Source organism: Eulemur rufifrons, chromosome 7 (genome assembly GCF_041146395.1).
Source record: "Eulemur rufifrons isolate Redbay chromosome 7, OSU_ERuf_1, whole genome shotgun sequence".
Classification (NCBI taxonomy): Eukaryota; Metazoa; Chordata; class Mammalia; order Primates; family Lemuridae; genus Eulemur; species Eulemur rufifrons.
Window position 1 is genome coordinate 67812171 of NC_090989.1, and position 17384 is coordinate 67829554.

The window sequence follows — 17384 nt, forward strand, 5'->3', positions numbered from 1 at the left end:
GCACTAGTAAGATCTTTGTGCCATTTCCTTTTTCTGAGACACCTCCCAAGGTATTTCTCCTTCTACACATACTTTGTAGTTTAATAGTAGCATAGTCAATACATTTACATGCTTCTATCCCTGACTACCCAGAGTATACTGACCACAACTACTTAATTGGCATAAGAAACACAGTAGGTACTTTTAGTGTATGTTGGCTTTTTGGAAGAATTAATCTCACTGCTTGTCCAAAATCAGCACTTCCTGCCCTTGAACCCAAAACTCCCAAGGGTTCAAATTAACAAATTCTAACTTGTGCTGGCCATGAAATGGACTGCTCACATCTGGTGAAGAAAGCCTAACTGACCAACGGCCCCAAGCAGTTGCTTCTTCCAATGCACTTTGCCTTGAAGCCACATTTCCAATGAATGAGACTGGGCAGAGTACAAATGCAAGCCTATTTCCATGAAACATGGGACTCCTACAATGGCAATTTTGGCTTGAGTACAACTACTGGACTGATGACATCTTTCTTCAAATTCTACCCAATCCTTCCTTTCACCCTCTCTTCAAAGGTCTTTCCCCCAATAAATTTCTAGCATGCTAATCCTTTTTCAGTATCTGACAAGAGAACCCAAATTACATATCAAAACTGTAAAAGGGACTCACGTCGGCAAACTCCCAGTTTCCTGCTGACATTTTCAGTAGAATGCATCTATTTTAATTTTTAAGCCACATGTGGTAGGCATTCAGTAGAACCTAAAGATTTTTTAGTTAATAAAAAACTAGTTGCTACTGCATCAATTAGAAATCTACAATCACATTGCAACCTGATGCCTTAGTTCAAAAGTGTATCTTAGCAAATCTTCAAGAGATTTAAATATTCTGGAGCACTGCTTAAATCTTTGTAATATGCTAAAATGTTAGCCTTGCACTTTACTACCTTGAAACATGAAGCCAAGGTAATCTACATGTCCATACATTACTTCCAATCACAATTCCTTTTTCTAAGGTGAAATCATATGGTTTAATTTTAGTATTTTCAGTTTACATATTCCTCAGTCAAGTGTAGTATATTGGAATGCTCTGTCTAGTCATAAATTCCAAGGATTATCTCATCTGCCTATCTGCATGAGCTGCCAAACACTTCAATATAACCTCCATCCAGATTATTCCCAATTCCCACTTTTAAGCTTCCCATCCACTTTATAGAGAACAAGTACATATTACAATGTACTTTAAGAAATACCTTTAAGCTTATTTCACTTACTCTCAATCTAAAGAGGAAGGCAGTCACCTTTCCACTTTCCCCAAAGCTTACTTCCTCCCACAAGGCCCTGTGTTAAGATACCTTAAAGCCCCTGATTTTCTTTCACAGGCCCCATGCAGGAAAAAAGAACTGTTATCTTCTAAATCTCTGTACTTGCCCCGTAATTGCCATTATACACACACACACACACACATACACACACAGCTCTGACCTGTACTCTGAAAGCACCTGATAACCTCTACCATTTTAAACATATAGAAACTCAATTTATAGCAATTAAGTTTTTTTATGCCACTTAACAAAAATACAAGAGCACAAATCCACTTTTATTTATTTACTTTTCATTAGTTTAAATCCTTGAGGGGTACAGCATCTGGAGAGAAAAAACATAGAAACATTAGGTAAATATTATATACAAATTTACAAATGTTATTAGTACTACAATATGGATAAATCTCCCATTATCCCATTACTCATCTCCAAAAGTCAACCAGTGACCATTCTGGTGGTGAAAGAACTAAGATTTTTTTTGTTTGTTTGTTTTTTGAGACAGGGTCCTGCTCTATCACCCAGGCTAGAGTGCAGAGGCACAATCATAGTTCACTGTAACCTCAAACTCTAGGGCTCAAGTGATCCTCCTGCTTCAACCTCCCAAGCTTAAACTACAGGTGCACACCACCCTAACCAGCTAATTTTTCTATTTTTTGTAGAGGTAAAGTCTTGCTATGTTGCTCAGGCTGGTCTCAAGCCATCTTCTTGCCTTGGCCTCCCAAAGTGCTAGGAATACAGGTGTGAGCCAAGGTGCCCAGCTGGAACTAAGTTTTTATAGCTTTCAGTTTCAAGGTGAACATACCATAAGAACCAGCACAAAAATGAATACTGAAGATTAATTTTGCTTCTACTAAAAATGGAATATAAACCATCTCCTCTGATGGTAAACCCTACTAAAGTTGTAGGCTGAGTTGTACCACTCAGCAGGGTTCAACAGTATCCCAAGAATATGGTCTACTGAAAATGAACTCTAAAGAAAAAGCAAGAGATATTTGAAAAGTCACAGGATCTGGAGTCGTGACTTGGGCTGAAGTCCTGAGACCTAAGAGAACATGAGCATCTATTTCTTTCCTGTACAAAATAAAGCTAATGAATGACATCTATTCTAATAGGACTGACATGATGTATGTAGATGGGAAAATATTAAGAATTATGCCAGGAAAAGTATGTTGGCTTTTTATTTTCTAGTAATTACTTCAGTGCCCAAAAAAGTATCTTTGCCAGAAAAAGTGTTCGTTCAGACACCATTTTTCCCCAGGCAGCTTTAGCAAAATCTGAAATTTAGGTACAGTTCATTTGAACACCTTGCCTTCACCTTCCTTTAGCAGGCCAAGAATCAGATGTTCTGTAATATGCATTTACATGGTAACTGCTAATTTTCAAAGCATAATTTACTGGTGTCATTTTACAATCACAAAAGTCCTTATAGCCCATTGAGCTTAGTTTGACTCAACAGATGACCATTTTGCTAATAATTGTACTTACCACACGGATTCTGTGTCCAATGGCCTTAGCAGGAAGGTTGCTTCGGAATTTGGCACGAACCATGCCACTGTTTCCATGGGCCCGAGTTACCTTTCCCCAGATTACTCTGGTTTTGTTTGGTTTGCCACCAGGAGTCACTGTGTTGCTGATTTTTAAAAAGGATAATTGAGATATGAGAACTCAGGTATCCAATACAGTTTTGATACAAATTCAAGGTGACCTCTAGACCAGTGGTTCTCAACCCTGGTTACTCCTTTAATCGTACCTACTGTATGCCAGACACTTTTGTAAAAACAAAACAAAAATCTCTTTGTCAGAAGGTAAGAGCTGCAATACTGCAAAAAACAGCAAAGGAACACAAGAATTGTGAGGATGTTTGTGTGTAGGGAGAAAGGAATTGTTTGTAATTTTAAATAGCCAAGGAAGTTCTCGTTGGGGTGGTAATGGAACAAAAACCATGGACTACTAGTGCAAGCAGGGCAAACAGTTAAGTGCTAAAGAAATGAGATGGAAGTGTCCTGGCTTGGGGAAAGACTGAAGATACCAAAGAGTGAATCCTAGAGCTGGGGTAAGAGAAATGTGGAGCTCTCAACGCATGGGGTCTTAGAAGCCTCTTAATGACTTTGGCTTTTACTGAATGAGACAAACCACTAGGGTTTGAGCAATTTAAGCATGAAGACTTATAATTTTAAAGGAACACTCTGGCTGTAGGAGAAAAGGGGAGCAAGTATGAAAGCACTTCCCCAGAGATTTTAATTGGCCTAGAGTGGGTTAAGAACCTAGGATTAATGTAGAGGGACACTAACATCTTTAAACATGTATAAAAAATAGTTTTAAGGAATTAACAAAATGTATTAAGGTACATGAAAAGTGCTCTATAAAACCTTAAAAGAATCATAATAAGGAATTAGCTCCTTCCTTTTTGTTTTCTAAACTCTTAAGATAAATAGGTCCAACACCACCCACAAGAGTAACATCTTTCTATAACCTCCTATGAAATTCCTTAAAGACCCAGAGTAGAAGCCACAACAATATCAATCACTTCACTAACATCTTTTATTCTTTCAATAGAAAAATTAGGGAGCTCTCAAGTAAGAATTCAAAAACATTATTATAAACTTACTTCTTTGCTTTGTATACATAAGCACATCTCTTGCCCAAATAGAATTCAGTTTCGTCTCGGGCATAAACACCTTCAATTTTAAGAAGAGCTGTGTGCTCTCTTTGGTTCCGGAGACCCCGCTTATAGCCAGCAAAAATGGCCTTCGACCACAGCCTAAGATACACAAGATACACAACATTAAACGTAAGCTTCAACAAACCGCCGGTATAACTTGACTTGTAATAACCCACAATCAAAAGTTATCTATAGCAAACATTAATTTTTTCCACCAATTTTAAACTCTCATTTATGAACGTTCACGTCTTAGGATAAAAAAAGAAAAAAAACCGTAAAGCAACTGTATTTAAAACGCATACCTTCCAGACATATTTGCCTTTTAGAAGTCCTGTTCCCAGCAGACCTTAAAACAAAAAGACTCAGTTTAAAACCAAGCAACGCAAGTTTCCCACCTTGCTCTCTCTCGTTTAATCCTGTTAGGCAAATTCCTTTACGATCGTCATTTCAACAGTATGGAGCAACCCTAACATCTACATATATCGCAGAATGTGGGAAGACGCTCAAATCTCAGAGAATGGATGATATTTAAGCAAACTCCACAATGAAGACAAAAACCAAGTGGGAAGATTGTGCACACTAAACCTCCAAAACGAAAACCTGAAAAACTTTATGCCATTATCAGACAAAATTCAGGGGAAAAGTAAAAATTCATGAAGCAAGTAGAGAAGCACACAGAAAACTTTATGCATGGCTAAGGAAGAAAAAGCTGATGAAAGGGGACTGTAGACAAGCAAAGCTATGTTTGGAATGGCAAAAAATGGGGAAAAAAATTCAGCGTAACGGAGCCACTGCTTCACGGGTAACTGAAAACGAAGTGCACCCATTTAACTCCGCTCGGGTCCAGGAACTAACTCTGATTACCGTTTTGGGGAGTCAGGGGACTAGAACCATCAGTCTCACATCTTCTCCATCCTGTCCTCCCTCTTCCTGAAGCCCACGGAAATCACTAGCTAGCAGAGATTCCAAGGCGCACGGGTGCCTTGCTAAGGTATATGGATAAACACACCCCAGTTATTTGCTCCCAAAGTTCAGCAGCAGTCGCTTCACTCACCTCCACAGGCTCCAAGATGGCGGAAAGAGAAACTCGAAGCCCCGCCGCGTGGCCTTGTGGGAGAAATGCCTCTCCGCCCTGCCCGTCGTTTAGGCATCTTCCGTAACCGCCAGAAAAACAAGATTCAGAAATCGTCTTTGGACTGAAATAAGCCACATTCAAACGCACTCCTACAATTCTTTTCCTATGTCCATTCATCTTTGTAAGCTGCGACATATATTATCTGGAAACAGAGGAAGGCAAAAGTAGTAGCCAGCTAAAGAAGAGAAAAGAGGAAACGGTCCTCCAAAGCTGTGCGTTGTCATAGAAACACCTTAGCTTGCGGTTGATTCCTGCGTCCAAGGGTGCTGTAGGTGTAAAGGCTTTAGCTCTACTAGAAGACATTCCCCCCCCCCCCCACTCCCAACCTCACCCTTAGGATTGATTCGCGAACATGGAGGTGTCTTACCCTCGTACCACGCAGGAGTAGGAAGAACGGAGACTCTCGGATCCTACCTAGCCTGGAAGAGAAAGGCCGGGAGCACCAAGGCAGGAGTTGTTCCTTCTCTTTAACTATTCTAATTTCCTTACTTCTTTCCACCGGTCTACTTTTTTTTTTTTTAAATCTCTTTTTTAAAAAATGACTTAAGTTATTATCTCCATCCTTCCCGTTGACTCCAAAGGGGAGGAGGACTTCTGAGGAGATTTTTATCGCCTTTTTAGGATAATTCTTTCAGCTGCCAGACTGAAACTCTGCAGGAGCCCAGCACCACGCCCGCGCATAATAGGTCTTCAGTAAATACTTGTAGACTACAATGAGGTGGATTAGTGGACGCCAGAGATTTGCATTTCCTAATTATTGCACATTTATTTGGGGTTGCCCTGTGGATTCATTCATCTGTTCAACAAATAGTTTAATGAATCACTACCACATACCAAGATTTGTTGCAGTCTTGAATGACACTGCAGTAAACAAAACAAACAAATCTTTGCTCTAACGGAGCTTAGATCCTACTACAGGAGACAAGACAATGAACAGGTAAAATATATGACATATAGAAAAATTAAGCAGAGGCGCCACTATTAAGGAGCCGTTAAAAAAAATCTGAGATAGGAAGCCATTTGAGGGTTCTGTACAGAGGAGTAACTCGATCTGACTTTCATTTTAACAGGGTTACTCTGTGGAGGCTTCTGTAATAAACCTAATGAGAGACGATGGAGACAGGGGCGATGAATATTGGAATTCTGAATATGTTTAAATTCTGACAGGTTTTGCTGATTAATGAGGAATGAGAGAGGAGTAAAGGATAACCGCAAAGTTTTATGAAATAGATGTGTATTAGTCACATTTAAAATCAGATCCTGCTGGGTGTGGTGGCTCATGCCTGTAATCCCAGCACTTTGGAAGGCCAAGGCAGAGGAATTCTTGAGACCAGGAGTTCAAGACCAGCCTGGGCAACATATGAAGACCTCATCTCTACAAAAAAATTTTTTTTACTGTATCAGAATAGAGCTTGCACCTTGTAGCCCACTATCACATCCAATTTTCTCTGTCCCAGAAATATGCTAGAAATTTCACTATTAGGGATTCATTCATCAAGGTTCTAAATATGAGTCCTCCTGGGAGGAATAACACATTAAGTGTGAGTTTCATTCATTTGTTCATTCATTCCGCAAATACTTACTCAGCGTAGTGCCTGAAATTTAAAATACAATAATGCACATCATTGTCACAGTTCCTGCTTTCATGGAACTTAACAGTCTGCTGGGAAGAAATTGACATAAACATTACAAATTGTGAGGAGAGCTCTGCAAGAAAATAAAAGTGCTTGAACTGAAGAAGCCAGATCCAACCTGATGAATCAGGGAAAGTATCACTTGGAGAAGTGTCATTAATGCATTTTTCAAACTGCAGGTGATGACTCATTTGTAGATAATGATCATAATACTTTTTAAAACAAAATATGATAGAATCAAAATATCAGAGTGTTATGACACATGGTAAGTGAAAGTTGTTTTATGAAACTTGTATTTCAGTTATTTGTGTGTACATATATATATTTAAATAAATTTATATATGTACTAGGTCATGGTATCAGCCCTGGAAGAAAACAATTGGCAGAGTTGAGAGTTTAATAAAGTATCTGTATACAAAGGTAAAGCAGGAGTGAAACTACAAGGGATGATGCAGTCTCCAGGCACATGGGGAAGAAACAGTTACTTAAGCCCAGAGAGAGAGACTAATTTGGAGAGAGTAGCCTGACAGGAACTATGTCCTTTGATAGAGGAACATAGCCAACCAATAATAATCCAGCAAAGAGAGAACTGGGAGAGTAAATACCTGGACTCTCCCATTGATGCACTCCATATGGGTCAGTCTCTCAGATCACAGAAAATGGTGGAGATTGGATCCAAAGGGGCAAATGGCAGTTACCTAGAAAAAATGACTTTTTAAGCTGGTACCTAATGGATAAGTGGGACTTTACAAAGTGAAGAGGTGAGGGAAAAGTGGTTCAAGTTGAAGGGATAGTTTGTGCAAGGACCTGAGTTGGAAGATAGCATGATTCCATAGAACTGAAAGAAGTTCATTGAGGCTGGAGCCAAGAAAGCAAGAAAAGGGCTGTTCTATGTGGGTCTGAAGAGGAACAAGAGGGGGCCAAAGTAAGAATATTGGTCTTTGTCCTAAGACAATGGGAAGCCATTGAAGGATTTTAAGGAGAGACATGATCAGCTTTTCAATTTTAAAAGATCGCTCTTTTATTTTAAAAAGATCACTTCCAATTTGGAGGTTGTTAGACTAGTTCAAGAAAGAAACAACTGGACCCAATATGGTGTTGCAGGATATGGAAATAAAAGGTAAAATCCACAGGATTTGGTGATGGTTTAGATTAGGAGGAATGCTGATGTCCAGATGAAGGAGGTGGCAGGAGTGACTCCTGGGTTTCTAGCATTAGGAATGAGAAGCCAAAACACCGTGAAAATACTACATTCTACACGAACGTAGCCCTGTCTTACCTATGTGAATCACCTTTACCTATGCCCCAAGCCTAAAGGAGTACAAACAACGTAACAAACACAATTCTGCTCAATACTATGCTCCTTCCTTCTAAGACTTACCTAGCATCAGAAAATTTGGCTAGTTTGGAGTATCTTGTTTCAGTTTACACAAAGATCCTGTTATATATTTTGAATTTTTGCATATCATATTTTTCTTGTGTGAGACATACATGCACCACCTCTCTCAGGGCTATTATTTAATATTTTCTTGTGGACAAAATCACACTGGAAACTTAACATTCACTATTCATTTACTATAAAGCAAAATTCTCCATGGGTGTTCTCATTGTAAAGCTAATTTAAGCAGAAAAGGTTTTAGTTTACTGAGGAGGGGTAACATCTTGCTAGCAGCATTAAACTGATTTTCAGGATTAATAGTTTTTCTAAATGTAATCTCATTTGTTCTAAGTCCAGGTGCAACAAATTCTGTTATCTGGCAGATCAGAGGAATGGGTGATCTAATTAAATATTATAGTAATCAGAATAATAGAAAAATCTATTGTATAGAGATTACCAATGAAAAATCAGAATGCAATAAAACACACTCACAGCTACTCAGGAGGCTGAGGTAGGAGGATAGCTTGAGGCCAGGAGTTTGAGGCAGCAGTGTGTCTATGATCGTGCCTGTGAATAGCCACTGCAATCCATGCTGGGCAACATAGCAAGACCCCCATCTCTAAGAAAATTTAAAAATTAAAAAAAAAACTGAAACCATGTTGGACATTAATTTGCCTTAAGAAGAAGCTCAAAAAGTGCATGTATCTTCAGTTTTGGTAGACTACTTAATGTGTTCCCCCTCATCAGTGGTTCTTTCCTCTCTGGGACTACTCTACTAAGCGAAAAGAGGGGATAAGCCACTGCTCTTGTCATTCTTTAACTTTCTCTTACTGAAAGGGCATCAAAATAATTCATACATCATTCAAGACTCCCTTAAACTAATCCCAGTGTTCCTTCCCATTTTAGGTGACTGCATTTTTGTGAGATTATAAATACACCATGGAGGAAAACAAAACTGACTCCAGAAGAATGGAAGAGTATGTTCAAAATTCCAATTTATTTTGTATATATTTTTAAAATTATGCCCTCTGTTAAATTTCTGTGTATTACTTGCCTATTGCTGTGTAACAAATCACCCCAGGACTTAGTTGACCTAAAATATAAACATTTATTATTTCACACAGATACTGTGGGTCAGGAGTTTGGGAGCAGTTTAGCTAGATGGTTCTGGCTTAGGATAGTTCATAAGGTTGAAGTTAGCCAGGGACTGCAGTTATCTGAAGACTTGATGGGAACTAGAGGATGCACTGCTGAGATGGTTAATTTACAGAGCTGACAAGTAGATGCTGACTACTGGCAAGAGGCCTTCATTCCTTACCCTCATGGATATCTCCATAGTACTGCTTACGTGTTCTCATGACAAGGCAGCTGGCTTCCCTCAGAGTGAGAGATATGAGAGAGTAAGGCAGAAGCTTCAAAATCTTTTATCACCTAGCCTTGGAAGTCACACTCTGTCATTCCCATAATATCCTTTTGGTTACATAGATTAGTCCTAGTCAATGTTGGGGAGACTACACAATTGCATGAATACCAGAAAGTGAGAATCATTTGGGGCACCTTTGGAGGCTGGCTACCACATTCTGTTTTTCACTAATCATGAGACACTTTTGCTTAGCAACTAAAGTAGTTTCTAGAAAAAAAATTAATTTTGGCTCAAATTCAAATTAGTTAAGCATAGCCAAATAGCATAGGCTACATATCTTTATTAAACAGTTAAGTTGTTTGCCTTTGGTTGGTCAAAATAGAAGGTATATGCAAAATCACATGTAAATTCTTTTGTTTTTCATTTAGATTATATTATATAACAATATGAACTTCACAGAAGCCAATCTAAGTGCTACCTGTGCTTTTGAATTTAAGTAATATTTAAACAATGGTCACTGACTTATTTTTTTCTTTACCCTTTCCTTAGAGGCAGTCTGAAAGCCTCGCACCTTCCGCCAAAAGCTTGGCATTCTGAGATGATGGTGTCAGTGACTGGTGAACCACCTACTTCAGTAGAAGAAGAAATAGCTACACATACAGATGTAGAAATCATCCCAGAAATCATAGAGCCACTCTCCCTTCCAGATGTGCTGAGGATCTCTGCAGTTCTGGAGGATACCACAGACCAGCTCTCTATTCTAAACTATATCATGCCAGTTCAGTATGAAAGAAGACTAAGCATGAACATGGTATATACTCACTTGCCATTTAACTTTGCTTCCTTTCCTTTCTATTTCTCCATCATTAATAGTACCTATGCCTTAAATTTCACTTGAGAAATAGCACTTCTATCTCAGATAAAGGGCTGCAATAACTATCTGAGATGTATATTCTCAATTGATGGAATGAAATTGCCATAGCTCAGTGTACATTACCAGCCGGAATACCCTTTTCTGATATATTGGCATTATTCAAAAGGCCTATAGTTAAATCAGTATAAATGCAGTGTATATACTGAGGAGATCAAATTACTGAGTTGTCCTACCTACCTTGTATTTCTCACCTGCTAAAAGCTAACAACACTAGGGGGAGGAAACTCAATTCAACCCTCTCAATATTACTTTAATCTAAAATGACTTTGCTTCTGGAACAGATATCCCCAGTTTTTTTAAAAAAAGACTGTTGTCATTGCTGAATATGTTGCAACCTGTCTTTCTGAATGTCCAGCTATATTATTGTATTAACCATTACATTTTAAATAATGTCTTGGGCTCCTCTGCAAAGTACCACTGGGTTATAAAAAAATTTAAGTTGGTCTGTAAGCTGGAGATCCTGGGAAAAAAAGTAAAGAAAAAAAGAAAGAAAGAAAGAAGAAGAAAAAGCCTTAACTTGGTAGTGAGCAAAGTGAGCAAATAAATAATTTTTTAGAGACAGGGTCTTGCTATGTTTCCCAGAATGGTCTCAAACTCCTGGCCTCAAATGATCCTCCCATTTCAGCTACCAGAGCACTGGGATTACAGGTGTGAACCACCGTGCCTGGCCTAAATTTTTAAATTTCAGTACCTTAGGTTGTAGATATAAAATGCAAACAATGTGTAAATACAAATACACATTTATCAAGTTTCAAAAAAATACATAATTTGTATAAAATGTATTCTTATTTCTGATTATATGACAAATGAAAATTGCTTTATAAATGAGAGAGTAAATTGCTTTTCATGTCTAACAGAAAGAAGTCTGTATTTATGAAGAGAAGAAAATTAAATTTCCCTTTAATTGCCTGTACAAATTTTAAAATTTCTTTTGTTATTATTACTATTATGTGTATAGCCTGAGTTCTTAAAGTTTTTATTAAAGCTTAAAAGTTTATATAAGATTTTAATAGGACTGGGCATGGTGGCTCATGCCTGTAATCCTAGCTCTTTGGGAGACCAAGATGGGAGGAGTTCTTGAGGCTAGGAGTTAAAGACCTGCCTGAGCAAGAACTAGACCTGTCTCTACTAAAAATAGAAAAATGAGCTGGGCACGTCGTGCGTAATCCCAGCTACCTCAGAGGCTGAGGCAGGAGAATCTCTTGAGCCCAGGAGTTTGAGGTTGCAATGAACTATGCTGACACCACTGCACTCTAGCTCAGGCAACAGAGGAAGACTCTATCTCCAAAAAAAAAAAAAAAAAAAAAAAAAAAAAGATGTGGCTCATGCTTGTAATCCTAGCACTTTTAGAGGCTGAGACTGGAGGATCACTTGAGGTAAGGAGTTTGAGACCAGCTTGAGTGAGACCCGGTCTCTACAAAAAATAGAAAACTTAGCTGGGCATGGTGGCACGTACCTGTAGTCCCAGTTACTTGGGAGGCTGAGGCAGGAGGATCACTGGAGCCCAAGAGTTTGAGGTTGCAGTGAGCTATGATGACCCCACTGTACTCTAGCTGGGGTGACAAAGTGAGACTCTGTCTCAAAAATAAATTAAAATGAAATAAAACACTAAGTTTGGGGTCAGGTTTAGTTGTGTGCTGTAAGCAATTCATTTCACTTTCTTGGTCTTCGTTTTCTCATTTGTAAACTGTGACAGAGTTTTAACAAAATGACGTATAGGTCCTTCCTATGCTAACATTCTGTGATTTTTGGGGTAGTATTAAAATGACATAATTATTATAGGAATTTTATAATGTAAGTTAACTTCCTTATCAAATTATGAAGGTTAAATAGATTAGAACTCAAGAACTAAGTCTTTCAATGCATTTAAAATAAGAGTCTAATCTTAAATTAAGCTAGCTAACAAATAGTGTAGAAGAGACATGGTGTCTTCTTCCTACTATGTCCTTCAGTAAGAATAAAAAATAAAATGGGAAGACAGTCAGTTGACAAATGAAGTCCTGTCAATGATACTTGCTGTCAGGCTTTAAAAAGAGTAATTTTCGATCATAGAAACTCAGGAGAGAATTTTAAAAAGCTAAATTGATCAAGTGTTCAGCAAGTGTCACCAGTCCAGTAAATAAAAGAATGAAACTTTCGCACTGTTTTATTTTGGTTTATGATAGTGATCTTTAACCACAAAATTTTCTGACTTAATAGAAACCCTTCTCATGATTTTATAGTATTGTAAAAAGTAAAGGCTTGCACTGTTGTGATGATTATTAGCAGTTTATAAGCTCATTTCTCAATATGTTAGTTCTATACCTTTTAAAAATTGTGAATCTCTTAAAAATTTTTGTTTTTTACTTCATGAAACTATAGTTGTTCTAACTCATGAATCTTAAGATGCCATTGACCTATAGAGCATAGGATATATAATTAGTATTATTTTTTTAAAGGAAGGGTCTTACTATGTTGCTAAGGCTGGCCTGTAACTCCTGGGCTCAAGCGATTTTCTAGCCTCAGCCTCCTAAGTAGTTGGGATTACAGGTGATCACCACCATGCCCAGCTAGGATATATATATATTAATATATATATTTGTTTATTATCTATTTATATTTTAGAGACAGGGTCTCACTCTGTTACCCAGGCTGGAGTGCAGTGGTTCAATCATAGCTCAGTGCAGCCTTGAACTCCTAGAATATATATTTTAAAACCTTAATGGATATCTTCTTTCCCCAAAGGCTTTATATTGTTTAGCCTTATAACAACCTTGGGAGGAAAGGTTAGTATTATCCCTCTTTTATACCTGTTTTTACAGCTCAGGCCATTTCCAGATAGATTTTCATTTATTAGAGTTATGAAGAGGATGCATGGGTTTGGATTTATGACAGGCCCATCCCCCTGGGCCTCTCCTATTGCCCCATGCCAGAGCAAACTGTTGCCCTGAGCCAATGTCTGGCCTCCGTGCCCATAGGCTGCTGGCGCTGAAATGTGTTGAAGAGTAGATAAAAGAAAAAAGATTTATGACATAGAATGATGAAAATTATATTAAAGTACCAGGTTCTACCAGAAGTGGGAGTGATTTGAACAAAGTTTGGAAAGAGCTTCCTTTCAGGGAATACTGTTTTTCCCTTAGGGTCTAATACCCTACCTTGTACATAGTGTGTGCTATATAAAAATACGTTTCAGTGAATGGACTAGAACATTTAGCAGGCTTCTTTAATTATCATTTAAAAATTCACACTTCTTTGTCTCAGTGTGCCAATTTGTAGAAAAAAAAGAAAATAAAAAAAAATTCACATTTCTTTCTAGTAATCGGTAAATCAGGCCATGAGTCCCATTTGCTTCCTTTTCCCAATGTCCAAACATAAAGGTAGAGAAATAATGAATTGTTAGATAAATTAGAAAATGGGGCCTCCTAGGCCTTACATTTTCTGCTTAACCTCCTTAGACAAAATCTAAAATAATAACCATCCATTTTACCAATGGGAAAATGGAGGCACAGAGATGTTAAATAATTAGTTGCCTAAGGTCAATATAGTTTAGTAAGAGATAGAGCTGGTTTCAAACTTGGCTTCCAAGTTCACATGTGTAGTCACTATATTATATGGCTCTCAATGGCTCAAGCTTTTAGCTACATTAAATAGGAATTATCAATTAAAAGACATTCCTATGGTCCATTAGTATTCAAGTTTGGGTCTGAAAAAGAAATTATTTTGGCTTTTCCCTACATGACCCTCAAAATCTATACCAAGTTACTACATCTACTATCACCTTCTACTTTTTGGTATGATTCTCCTTTTATTATTTGTATTTCAAATTCATGTGTTCAATAAACATTTGAGTCTCTACTATATTCTAGGCATTGTTCTAAGCAATGGGACTATAAAGATGGCCAAGTTTATTTAATAACCAATCTTATTCCAAAAATAATTTGAGACTAGCCTTAAAAAATTTTGTTTTTGGAGTGAACTAAGATCTCTAGGACACCTTTTCTTCCCTCAGAGAACTCGCAATCTGATGGAGATATTTTACGAATAACTACAATGTAGTAAATGCCTGGTAACAGAGCTATTTCACAAAGAACTTTACCTTTGATCAGAGTCTTAAAGATTACAAGGTGGTAAGCTGGAGAATGATGGAGAGAGGGAATGTTGTGTAAAAGCAAGAAGACACAAAACAGCAGGATATAGTTTGGTGTAACTGAAGAAAAAGGTACATTTTCTTGGAGTATAGTGTACAAGTTAGAGAAGATAAGGTTGAAAAATGTATACAGGGGTCCTCTTAGAGTATTATCTCTTGATTTTTAAAAAAACTTTTTTTTTTTTTTTTGAGAGAGTCTCAGTTTGTTGCCCAGGCTCCAGGCTAGAGTGCCGTGGCATCAGCCTAGCTCACAGCAACCTCAAATTCCTGGGCTCAAGCAATCCTCCTGCCTCAGCCTCCCGAGTAGCTGGGACTACAGGCATGTGCCACCATGCTCGGCTAATTTTTTCTGTATATTTTTAGTTGTCCAGCTAATTTCTTTCTATTTTTAGTAGAGACGGGGTCTCTCTCTTGCTCAGGCTGGTCTCGAACTCCTGAGCTCAAACGATCCACCCACCTCAGCCTCCCAGAGTGCTAGGATTACAGGCGTGAGCCACTACGCCCGGCCAAAAAAAAAATCTTTCTTATCATCATTTGTTGTTTTAAAAGAAAAGCAAAGAAATGAATTCAGAGGGGAAAAGCCTAGACAAACTTCCAATGGTCTCAACAATCTCGAAAGTACCTAAAGAAGGACCCAAGTTGCCAGAAATCAGACAAAAAGGCCTGGAGTCTAACAAAATGCAGGATCTTATCTTCAAAACACCTACAAAGCAGTCCATAATAACTACGGAGACACTGAAGAAAATTCAGATGGACAGGTAAGGAAGGAGCATATTTGGCAATGTAATAATGCATTTATACATCGATAGGAGAATGGGTGCAAGGTTGGCTGACTGCTCTCTTCTCTTATGGGTTAGTCATTACTGCGTATCCAAAATGACTGCTGAGAATAGAATTAACTAAATAAAGACTGGTTAGAGGCAGTGTGGTATAAGCTAAACCATGGCAGCTGTGTGGTCCTGGACAGTTACTAAGCTTTTGTTTCCAATTTTTATTTCATTTATTTATTTTTTAGAGCTGATGTCTTGTTATGTTGCTCAGGCTGGAATGCAGTGGTTATTCACAGTCAGGATCATAGTGCATTACAACCCTTGAATTCCTACCCTCAAGCAATCCTCTTGGGTAGCTGGGACTCCAGGCATGCACTATGCACAGGCTATTTCCAGTTTTAAAAAATGAGACTACTAATAGCAACCTTGCAACATTCATGTAAGGATTAAAAATAAGGCTCTGGCCTATTACCTGGCACACATTGGTAGCTATTGTGATGCTTTATCCGCTGATAAGAAATAGCTACTATCAAAGTAGCCAAATTCTAAGCTATATTTTAATCCTGAGGGTTTCTTAAAGGCAAATGCAATTTCCATTGTCTCATTATTCAGTTTTTTCTTTTCAACTGGCTTGCTAACAAGCCTGTTAAGTTTAAAAGAGGGTATAACATTAATGCAAGGACTTTTGATAAATGAGAGTTAATAGCAATTACCCAGTCTGAAGTCTGTTTTTGAAAAGCTTTATTGGAATACAGCATTGCGCATTTGTTTACACATTGTTAATGACTGCTTTCATGCTATAGTGGCAAAGTTGAGTAGCAAAAGGGAACTTACACCTACAAAGCCCAAAATATATACTACTTACTTGTCCATTTATAGAAAAAGTTTGCTGACTCCTTTATTAGACCCTAACCAAGGGTAAAGTCTCTTGCTTAAGTCAATCTGGCCTAGATTTGCCTGTGTGACTGAAGGGTATTCTGCTTATAAAATGCCCAAACTAGTTAATGTCCTTTTCATTCTCAGTGTAATGGCCCATGACTTTTCCTGAGAGAGTCTCAGATTATTTTTAGGGGATTAGTCTTAGATTTATATTCCACATGAAACTCAAGGTGATGTGTAATAATGAAATGTACATCCTCACCAGCTATTCAGAATCAAAGTGGATATCAAAATATCAAAGGCATAAAGACTATGAATTTAAAATGGGAATTTGTAACAAGTTTGTATATGCTTTCCTTGCTATTAGTCATCTTTATGCATTATAATCTTATTGCACTGAATTAAGAATTTTAAATTATTTTCTCATAAATACTACTATCAAAAGACAAAATTATAACAAATTTAGTTTAAAAATCTTAATTGGCTTTTATTTGCAATTCTAGAATCAGGCAACACCTCATTCTATAAAATAGGACTGTTTCGATGAGCTGAGCAGAAGAGGTTGGCTTTATAGGCAGGAAAGGGCTGAAGAAAGCAGAAACAAAAGAAAAGCAGACTGGTCGTTTCAAAGTTACTGTCCTCGGAAAGATTAAAGCAGAGGGGACTTCCTTATCATGCCAGCTAAAACTGGCCTGTTTGGGGATTTGGGTATTATCTCTTTCTCCTGATCTCTTGCAAGAGCAGATAAACAACTTAGTTTTGGCTTGGTGGCCTGGAACTTTAGCAAGAGTAACTCCATTTTGGCTTAGTCTGTTGGGCTAGTGCAGGAGCTCAATCCAAACTAAAGACCTTTTATCCATTTCATTTAACACTACACAAGAGATAAGTTCTTGTTGTTTAAATTCTTATGTTTCAGTTTATTGACTTCAGTATTCTTAATTATTTCTTTTTTAAGAGTGGAGTTTCACTCTGTTGCCCAGCCCAGGCTGGAGTAGGGTGGCTCACTGCAGCCTCAATCTCCTGGGCTCAAGCAGCCCTTGTGCCTCAGCCCCCTAAGTAACTGGGACTATAGGCATGTACCACCACACCCAGCTAATTTTTAAAATTTATTTTCGCGACAAGGTCTCACTATGTTGCCCAGGCTGGTCTTTGTTAGATCCGGAGCTGAGAGGGAGACACACAAAGCCTCAGATTTAGCAAACT

At 38.0% G+C, this 17384-nt stretch overlaps 2 protein-coding genes and 1 non-coding gene across 4 annotated transcripts in view; 2 read left to right on the forward strand and 1 right to left on the reverse strand.

The window, feature by feature from the left end:
- Positions 1-1529: 1529 nt before the first annotated feature.
- Positions 1530-5035, reverse strand: RPL35A (ribosomal protein L35a). Of its 2 annotated transcripts, none has more exons than XM_069472723.1 (5): positions 5017-5035; positions 4265-4308; positions 3909-4061; positions 2786-2930; positions 1530-1622 (listed from the first exon to the last, which is right to left on the reverse strand). In XM_069472723.1, the coding sequence occupies exons 2-5, from the start codon at positions 4273-4275 to the stop codon at positions 1599-1601; spliced, it is 333 nt and encodes a 110-aa protein (XP_069328824.1). In that variant the 5' UTR covers positions 4276-4308; positions 5017-5035; the 3' UTR covers positions 1530-1598. The 2 variants fall into 2 exon arrangements, with proteins under 2 accessions (XP_069328824.1, XP_069328823.1); XM_069472722.1 differs by having other exon boundaries at positions 4972-5032.
- A 5035-nt stretch (positions 5036-10070) lies between these two features.
- The window catches only part of IQCG (IQ motif containing G), a 44121-nt gene continuing 36807 nt past the window's right edge, over positions 10071-17384 (forward strand). Inside the window, exons 1-2 of the mRNA XM_069472724.1 lie at positions 10071-10283; positions 15082-15290. Coding sequence (XP_069328825.1) covers positions 10071-10283; positions 15082-15290 — 422 coding nt within the window. The remainder of the gene's footprint in view (positions 10284-15081; positions 15291-17384) is intronic.
- Positions 13258-13393, forward strand: LOC138388990 (small nucleolar RNA SNORA42/SNORA80 family). Its single transcript, XR_011234436.1, has one exon. It is a non-coding gene; the product is annotated as a small nucleolar RNA SNORA42/SNORA80 family (small nucleolar RNA).

Coding starts and splice junctions, on each gene's coding strand:
- RPL35A (XM_069472723.1), bottom strand. Junction 2,931..3,908: donor TATGTATACAAAGCAAAGAA/GTAAGTTTATAA, acceptor TTTAAAAATCAG/CAACACAGTGACTCCTGGTG. Junction 1,623..2,785: donor TTGGACACAGAATCCGTGTG/GTAAGTACAATT, acceptor TTTTCTCTCCAG/ATGCTGTACCCCTCAAGGAT.